General features: G+C 42.0%; 1 protein-coding gene across 1 annotated transcript; it reads left to right on the top strand.

Annotated features, from left to right (window-relative positions):
* The first annotated feature begins 781 nt into the window (after positions 1 to 781).
* On the top strand, positions 782 to 7,705 carry LOC125507841 (WD repeat-containing protein 75). Its single transcript, XM_048672363.1, has 16 exons — positions 782 to 1,032; positions 1,157 to 1,351; positions 1,449 to 1,649; positions 1,752 to 2,148; positions 2,266 to 2,384; positions 3,350 to 3,427; positions 3,961 to 4,095; positions 4,172 to 4,216; positions 4,611 to 4,777; positions 4,855 to 4,933; positions 5,011 to 5,093; positions 5,285 to 5,414; positions 5,494 to 5,626; positions 6,151 to 6,299; positions 6,704 to 6,899; positions 7,083 to 7,705. Exons 1-16 carry the CDS (start codon positions 913 to 915, stop codon positions 7,283 to 7,285), a joined length of 2,430 nt encoding a protein of 809 aa, XP_048528320.1. The 5' UTR covers positions 782 to 912; the 3' UTR covers positions 7,286 to 7,705.
* Positions 7,706 to 9,280: the final 1,575 nt, after the last annotated feature.

Genomic DNA, 9,280 nt, shown 5'->3' with positions numbered 1-9,280 from the left:
ACAAGTGTGAATTACGATAAACCGAGATTTTGAATTGTTTTGGAATGGAGGAAGTACATATGTGTATGGGAGAGTATCAAGTGATACCATACCTTGAATGCTCCCATGATACCAACTTTGAAAAAACAATTTTAGACGTTTCAAAAAATTCCGATTTATTTTGTGAATGTTCACAATGTAGGGTCCAAATTCAAAATACACATCGAGAAACAACAATGACAGATCTAGCACTAGCATGAATAGTGTCACAAAAAAAAGGATAAAAGCAAAATTTACACTATTCACATCTGGATTTGTCTTTGCTCAATTTGCATTTCGAATTTGAACCTGGAATTTTTAGGGGTGCAGACACGTTCCTTTGTGAACATTCATGATTTTTTTCAGAATTTTTTGAAACATGGGAGCATTTAAGATGTGGTATCATGAACTTTTTTTCAAATGGTATCATGGGAGCATTTAAGGTGTGGTATCACTGGATGTCCGCCCATCTGTATATATCAGTCTGTAACTTTTTTATCAGTCTGTAACTTTTTTTTTGAGACAAATCAGTCTGTAACTTGGACTATTTTGCAGTGCTTATATGAATACGGCCTGGCCCACATGATGACACGATGGTTCAGCCCACAAGGCTACCGCCACGCTTGCGTAAATACGGCCGAGCCCACCGGCACAAACCCAAGGCCCAAAACTTGAAGCGGGTTTCCGACCCAACAAGGTGTGCAAAACCCGTCAACCCGCAAAAAACAGCCCTCTTTGCCCTGCTTCTGCGGCTTGTCCCCAAACCCCAAAACCCTACCTCTCCTCTCCCCGCCGTCTCGCCGCCCTCCTCCTCCTCCTCTCGCGCCCCGCCCCCATTTCCTCGCCCGCCCCGGAACCCTAGCTAAACCGGCCGCCGCCGCCGCCGCCGCCGCCATGATCACCGGCGGCCAGAGCTACGTCTCGGCGCCGCCGGCCTTCTCCGCCGACGGCCGCTTCCTCCTCGTCTGCTCCGGCCGCTCCGTCTCCGTCTTCAGCACCTCCACCGGCATGCTGGTAAGCGCAGCCCCCGACCGCGGTTCCTCACCATCTGCGCGAACCTTGTCCATCCGCGCCGCCGCGTGTGGCCTCGTGATTGAAGCTGATGTGGCTCGCCCCTTTGGGGTCTGTCGTGCTGCAGGTGTCGGAGCTGGAGGGGCACGAGGGGGACGTCACCGCCGTCGTGGTGGTGCCGCCGCAGAGCAGCGCCGCGGCGGCCGCCAAGCTCGCGACCCACTGCTGGACGGCGGGGCTCGACGGCTTCCTCATCTACTGGGACTTCGCCACCGCCGAGCTGGTGCGGAAGGTCAAAGTCGACGCCCCAGTCCACTCCATGGTGAGCCGCTCGAGCCATCGTCTTATGCCGAGCCTGTTGATTTGAAGTCGAGATACCGTAGGCGGGGCTAATAATGTTTCTTATCTGATGAGTGCAGGTGATTCCCAACATAAGCAAAAAATTGAAATTGACCGAGGTGTATGCTCCTTTCGCATTCGTCTCTGTGGAAGCTTTGAGCAACAAGGCTATTCAAGATAAGGCAAAGGGCAAGCCAGTTGCTAAAAAGAAGGAATTGTGGGGGCAGCTGAGGATTTATGACTTGTGGAAAGGGTGCCAAGTGGGTTCTGAACTGGCTCAGGTGAGGTTTTCGGATTTGCCCATTCCATTGTCCAGATGAGAATTTATGACATTTTCTATGCTTAGAACTTCACCGTCTCATTATTTTCTTTTATCCAAACAGACACGGAAGCCAGAAAAGATTGTCGTGAGTTGTTCTGGAGAATTTTTGGGCATTGCAAATAAGAGACATCTCTATATATGGAGCATACCTACGAAAGATTTCAACCATGACAATATAAGGAAAATAAAGCTTGGTCACACAAAGAAGTTGAGCACCCTGGCCTTCCATCCAAGTGAGAGAATTGTTGCTGGTGGTGATGCAACAGGGAGGATCTTAATCTGGAGAGGTTTTGGAAAGGCCAAGTTTTCTGGAACACATGGTGCAAAGTCTCAAGTTGATGAAGAAAGGGATGGTGTAAGGGGTAAAGATGATGCGGGTACTTGCACTACATGGCACTGGCATTCTAGCGGAGTGAACTTTCTCAAATTTTCTTCCGATGGAGCTTACTTGCTCTCAGGTTTTGATTACTGATGCTTTTACTGTTTATCGATGCCATTTTTGTGCTACATTTTAGTCTTGTATGTTGACCCTGATGTCTAGTCTTGTAAGTGACAAGCATCTTCTGATCTTACAGGTGGTATGGAGGGTGTTATTGTTGTATGGCAACTAGATACTGGAAAGAGAAGGTATAAGCCACGTCTAGGATCTCCTCTTCTGTTCTTTGTAGATTCTCCAGACTCTTCCATTTCCTGTGTAAGTATCACTTCTCTTACCTCCTGTATGATATTTCAGTGTATTTACAAGAACCTGAAATCTATTTCTCCTCAGAGAAGTTATTTTGTGATTTAAGAAGTTATGTGAATCTGGTATTCTGGCTTGTCGTAATCCTATATGCCTGTGTGAATAGAAGTTTCGTTTGTTTCAGATGTGTAGACATGCCTAAACTTTGCTCTGCTTCTTGGTTGCGAGTAACGGAAGTTTTAAAAAAATGAGATCATCAGATTCCTAGTAGGCACACCTGGCGTGAAATATGTGAACATGCTTATCATGTAGTCATTCTGCATGTTTTCATAGTATCATTTGGTTGCTACTTCTCGTCTGCTTTATAGTTTGGATGCATTATTCCCTGTCGTGTTGCTGCTAAATTTGTACTCCCTCCATTCAAATGAATAAGGTGTGCAAGCATTTCAAAATTGAACTTTCACCATAAATTAGACCAACTAAATGTGGGTTATATATATGACAAAGACTATACCGTTGAATTCTCGAAAGAAGTTTCCCATGGTACAATGTTTTAGTCGCACAGAATATATATTATGGGTCTATCTTATGGTCAAAGCCCAAAGAGAAAATGTTGTGATAGTATCATGTGTAGTTGCTGTCACAGCAGTATAACATTTCGAATTAGTACCGTTAGAAGGTTGGTTCATCGATGCCTCTTTGTGCAGTAATATTTACTTAGAGAGGATGCCAATTCATGAATTTGGGCTTGTACAGCTTCATATTAGGAACTGATCAAGCAATGTGATTGGAACTGAATGAATAAAGTATATCTGTCGAGCTTTCACTCTGTTATATAGACATGGACTGTATTTACTTGTAAACTGGGCTGGGATGAGGATGTTGATTGATAAGAATGATATTGACATCATATTCCATTCTGAATTGGGTCGCCAAGACGCCAAGTTTTTCATGCTACAATTTTTTGTTATTTGCAGGTGTCATGTACAAATAACCAAGTTCATCTTTTAAACATGCCTAACATGGAGGTCCTGAAAACCGTTGCTGGAATTAAGGTTTGTGCATCAAAATCTGCAGTTCCGCCCTTTAATTGTTTATGCCAGCAAATGACATCGCCAGATTTTGGTTACCCTTGTTCTGACAATTATTCAATATGCTTGAGACTTATGGCTGATTGGCTATGAGGGTGCTTGGATCCAAGGGACTATTTTTAGTCTGACTAAAAATAGTCTCTTTTAGAGGCTAAAGTTCCAAGCACCCCTGACTAAAGAGAGGCTAGGACTAGTCTTGAGGCTAAAATTTTTTAGTCATAGGAAACCTACTAAAATATGTATTAGCCCTCTCTCTCCTCATTTAATTCCTCTCCTTTAACACATGCGAGTTCTGGATTGGAGGGTTTGGAGGATAATAAATGCTCAATAACTTGATTTTAGTCTCTTTAGTATTTGGATCCAAGCATGGGTGAGGCTAGCAAGTTTTAGTCCCACTACTTTTAGTCATGGGACTAAAACGTATCCAAGCACCCTCTATATATATTGTCTCTGTTTATCTCCCCTTATGGTTTTACCCTCTGTGTTTGTCTCCTCAGCTACCTATTGCTTCCGCGGACTTGAGTCGACGAGATGTGTGTGGATTTGATTCCACTAATGGCCTTGTTGCTATACCAACACAAGATTACTGCATACAATTCTATAATTTGTTTGAGAACACTGAGGTTTCAGAGGTAAGACAATCAACTTAAGAGATTTATTGTGCGCAACATTTTAGTAAGATTGACCCAATATTGTTAACCTGCTCAGGTGCAAGTGTGTGAGAGGAACTTTCAGCCTGTTGACGATATTACGGTGTGATACCTTTGTCCTATCCTGCCTTTGTTTAACCACTTAAGTTCTCTTCTTTATAGTCTATGTTTCTTTTTAATGAATTTTCTTCTCAATGGTTATGTTGTATCTTATTATGTGATAATATTTCAAAGCACCAAAGTCATTTTGCTGTAATCTTCTGAACATGGTTGACATACTTGCTGTGTCGTATTTACTACTCTTTCTGTAAACAAATATTAAGGCATTTTAGATCACTAAAATAGTGATGTAGAACGTCTTATATTTGTTTACATAGGGAGTATTATAGATTTCTTTCATTGGGATCTCTGGAATAAACCATTATGTGATATTCATAATTTGTCAGTCTCTGTTTGGTATTCACAATTTGACACCTTTCTTTTTTCCCTTAATATAGTTGTACATCTCTTTAGTTTCCTTGTCCATTGGTGGCAATTTAATGTGCACTGTGGAGGTCAAGCTTCCTGAAGAAGAATTAGGTGGCCTTGTTACACTGAAATTTTGGAACCAAGGGTCTCGTGCTGGACAATTTCATCTGTCCACTGTCATTTATGAGCCTCACAGGTTGGTGTACATGCTTATTAGGTCACTGATAGATATATAGTGATACTATGTTTTCTGACTCACATGTTCCATAACAGTGATGCTGGGATTTCTGCCGTTGCTTTCCATCCAGGAAAGAACATGGCTGTGAGTTCTTCGTTTGGTGGCAACTTCAAGGTGTGCATGTCATATCAGCTTTGTGGATGATGCCTTATTTGATTCTCTCCGTATCCTGAGTATATTTTGACCTGTAGGTGTGGGTCCAAAGTTTGTCTTTACAATCAAGTGACGGAAAAAGTCAATCTGGTTGGAGATGCCAATCAGTTGGCTCATACAAGTGAGTTGACCATGATTTTCCTTTAAACAATACATGTTTACATTTAGTTGTATAAAGACTAGTTATAAGCATATTTAGTGTAACTGCTTAATGACCTGTCTAATCACACATATAAAGAGCAATCATTTCATTTATTGTCCATTGACTTGTTAAATGATGCAGATGATATTTTGAATAACTTAATTTTGTAGGAAGAAACCTATGACAGCCGCAGCCTTCTCAGGCGATGGATCTGTTCTTGCGGTTGCAGCTGAGAGCGTCATTACTCTGTGGGACCCTGATAATAATGCACTTGTTGGCGTGATTGCAGAAGCACTATCGGTATTTATTGTTCTTTCTGTTGTACTTTTGCCACTATATTGACCCTGGTGATTTGATTTTTTCCCTCTTAAATTTGCAGCCCATTACAAAACTTTCTTTCGCTGGGGATTCGGCTTATTTGATGTCTCTATCTCAGAGTTCAAAACCACAGGTTGCTGTGTGGAATGTGTCAAATCTTTCCATGGAATGGTCTTACACCCTTTTCGCAGAAGGTATTAAACTATGACGGCAAATTTCCATGAAGGCGGAATAGCATCTAGCACACGATGAATGCTTTACATTTTTCACTATGCATTCTATTTCTAGCATTGGGTAACCCAGTTGTGGAGTTCTGAATCAGTAATATTGGTTTAACCGTAGAAGCATCAAGCTGCTTAGCCATGCCAATTAGAGGCACACAAATGATCTGGCACAACCTTGTTGCACCAGCTTTTACTGGTTGCACGACTTTTACTCATTTAATAACTCAGCCCAGTATGACCATTCGGATAAATTTGGCTATCTTCAAGGGCTACCAAATGATCACTCAAGTAGCCCAGTTCCAGTGTAATACTGTTAATAGATGTGGTTCATGATCCAATTGTGTTACACACTTTCATCATATGGAGTAAAGCACCACACTATAATTAGGGTTAGGGTCCCTTGTTCTAGCCTGGTTCCTTGTACCAACAAAACAAAATGTTTTCAGGCAAGCACATTTGATCTAGTTCTAATGTTAGTGTTTATGCTTTGACAGCTGCATGTTGTTCTTCAAGTAAGAGTGAATTTGCGGTTCTTTCTCTTCTAAGCTGTCCTGAAGGAGGAGCACCAGCAGAGCAAGATGGGATAATACTGATTTTCGATGCAGAAAATTCAAAACCGGTTTCCTCCTGGTCTGTAAAGAAGGTATGCTCAGATAACTTGCTATATTTCATGACCAACTACTTTTGAAGTGCAATATAGACTTTGTGAAAGTGAATTTTTTGTTATTGTCCACTTCAAAAAGTTGCAGCTTTGTAATCACAGAATTTTTCGACTAGGCTTATGAGAGATGAGCTGGCACTTGGCCAACCCATTCTATTTGTTAAACCAAGCAAGTGGGCTATGTTTAGAGTAACATTAAATGGTCCATTCACTGTCTTGTTCCTCTAAGGCTCTAACCACACTGGTAGTTCATTGTGTGTTGTCTAGGTTCTGTTGGTTTTGTTGTTTGGTTTCTTCTCCACTGAATATATCTACTTTTTTAAAAGGGGAATTCACCAGGGAGTGTATTAATTCGTACGCTTTGATTACCTTCTCATTTCTTTCAGGCAAAAGGAGGTAGCATTGCTTTTGTGAAGGATGGTCCCTCTTTTGATGCAAGCACAGACGGCACAAGAGGTGGAGAGGCTTCATTGCTGGTTTACGTAAATGGTTCACATGAATATGTTATCTTTGATCCCCTAAAGAACGAGGAGCCGCAAATCAGCAAGAGCACACGGAAAAACATTCAAGCCGATGAACCTGGTGAGTTTGTTGTACGACTTTGTTGCTTTCATAACCTGCGCACTTGATTGTTAAATGCCATCATACCTCAAAGAGACTTTCTGAATATCATTTACATCGTGCCTGGTGAAAGCAATTTTGACCTATTCCTTGCTGCACTAGAAGTGATAGAAAATGTACTCATGGTCATCTCTGTTGTTTCAGCACCAATCGGTTATGCTTCTATTTATGGAGAACTTCCAAAACTGGAACTGAAGAAAGAGGTTTCAGATATCCCATTTATCCCATCAGACAGACCCTGGGAAACTATATTCACTGGATCATCTCATGCTCTCCCGCCTCTCACGAAACTGTGTTCTGTTTTCTTGGCATCATTGCTGGAGAAGAGACCGGTTACAGACGAGTGAGAAGCACCCACCGCAGTTTTCTCGCAATATATAATGGTATACTTGCTAGTTGCAGTTGTCAGTGTAGAAGCAAACGAAAGCCGACTCGTGCCGCCAAGGCAAACGGTTTATGCCCAGAAGGCCGCAGTATCATGGACATCAGCGCTTGTCACGCAATCCGGTGGGTGTTGGCAGTGAAATTTGGTGACTGGATCAGAGCTCCTTTTGTAGTGATATTTAGTAGTGTCAGTGAATCAGTCTACTGATCCTAGCAATTTTGCCCGTCACAGTTTAATCTGTAATCTGAACTTTTGTTGTGATAATTGAGTGTTTTCAGCCAGTGAAGAGTTTGTGGCACGACGATACAATCATAACCTGTACATCACGCGATGTTGATCGGATGATTTGGAGACTGAAAATCTGTCGTTTTTATTATTAATCTATCCTTGCACGCATGGTTTACTTGATAATATATATGTGAAATGTATATACTTCTGTACTTTCATGCCAAATGGTTGACAAACATGCGCAGGCCAAGTGTGCCCGCCATGGCATGACCAACAGCATGCCCAATGGATATGGGGACATCATCTCTGAAGCAGAAGGCGGATAGTGTGTTCTCCAGGATTTCTGCTCGTCAATATGCTCTCTATCGCTTGAACCGCGGCTTCATTGATGCGAATCAATTCGTCATCAGAGATGTCAGTGCATGACGCACCCTTGGGCACTTTATTATAAGCCGACACAACTTGGCAGAGTTGAGTCCACCGTCTGGGGAGGATGCTTCTTGCAGCCTAATGGACATTGAGTCGGTCGGGCAATTGGGCATGTTTGTTAGTTCTGAGTTATACATTTTGAAATCAAATTTCATATAGCTATTACAGTTACAGTTATGGCAAAAACACAGCTCACTTCTTTTAATTTGATCAGAGTTTGCCCGCAACCAGTGGCTCTTCGGAAGATTGCTTGTATGCCAAGAAACACCTCTTCGATAGTTGTTTTTACAACAATTCATTGCAGCATCAAGATAGGCAGGTTTGGCTAAATGCACTACAGAGAATTCCGGGCAAGATGATTTTACTCAATATAAGCTGCGAAAACAGTTTTGCAAGAATTTTGTTGTGGTACAAAGGATGAAGAGAAACTAAAACTAAAAGGTTTGCATGTACAAATCTTGCGCTCTCCGATGCGTGCAGTGGAACCTAGTAAACGAAAACTACATCAGAGCCGCCATTCTTCCCCTCTCCAAAATTTTAGGCTCTTGGATGCATCCAGAAGCATCAACCGCCCCCCATTCCCCCCTTCAAAATGTAGCCCCTCAGCCAACCGTATGGTACATTTTGTTTCCTATCCATCATAAAAGTTGTCCAAAGGGACCTCACTCGGTTTAGCCACATCAGAATCCTGGCCAGTAAACAGAACATTAGTTAATTATATAGGTGCATGTGTTGTTGTACTCGCACAAAATGCTATATCCAGAAGATTTTTACCTGCATTTTATCCCAGTCCTTCAATTTCGAGCCAAGCATGCATGTGTCACGTAGAGGGGCCCACCCCGGCTCATCTTCACCTTTGCCGATATTCTAATAAGCAGATTAATTATGAGGTACATGAAAGAAATCCACAAGTAAAGTTCAGTTATATATGCAACACTGTATTAAAAATGTGTTGCAGAATACTTGGAAACCTGCAGTTTAGCAAGTTAACTACACCAACCAGTGAACTAGCAGCTTAGTTGGATAAAGCAATGATCCAACTTTTTTTTACTATTGTTTGGATCCCCTGTTTACCCGATGATTATGGTAGGGTACTAGCATTTATCCCCCAACTACTCATACCCAAGCCTCTATATCTGGGAGCTTGTTCGCTCTAAGATTCATCCACTTGGATGAAAAGGACTTCTGGGTAAATTCCTATGGGGCATGTGTATTATTTTGGTAGCTGGTTGTGTACAAACGCGTTGTGGATTCAGATTTTTGTTTGAAATTTTTTAAACTGGAGTGATGGTTCTTTTGG

This window comes from Triticum urartu, chromosome 5 (genome assembly GCF_003073215.2).
Source record: "Triticum urartu cultivar G1812 chromosome 5, Tu2.1, whole genome shotgun sequence".
Lineage (NCBI taxonomy): Eukaryota > Viridiplantae > Streptophyta > Magnoliopsida > Poales > Poaceae > Triticum > Triticum urartu.
Note: the sequence above shows the minus strand (reverse complement) of the source record. Positions and strands in the feature narration are given on the sequence as shown.

What these genes read in the sequence shown, in the direction of transcription:
- LOC125507841 (XM_048672363.1), top strand. Translation starts at nt 913, where the DNA reads ATGATCACCGGCGGCCAGAGCTACGTCTCGGCGCCGCCGGCCTTCTCC. An exon ending in CAGACTCTTCCATTTCCTGT is followed by an intron (nt 2,385 to 3,349) that starts GTAAGTATCACT and finishes TGTTATTTGCAG; the next exon opens with GTGTCATGTACAAATAACCA. An exon ending in AGAACACTGAGGTTTCAGAG is followed by an intron (nt 4,096 to 4,171) that starts GTAAGACAATCA and finishes TAACCTGCTCAG; the next exon opens with GTGCAAGTGTGTGAGAGGAA.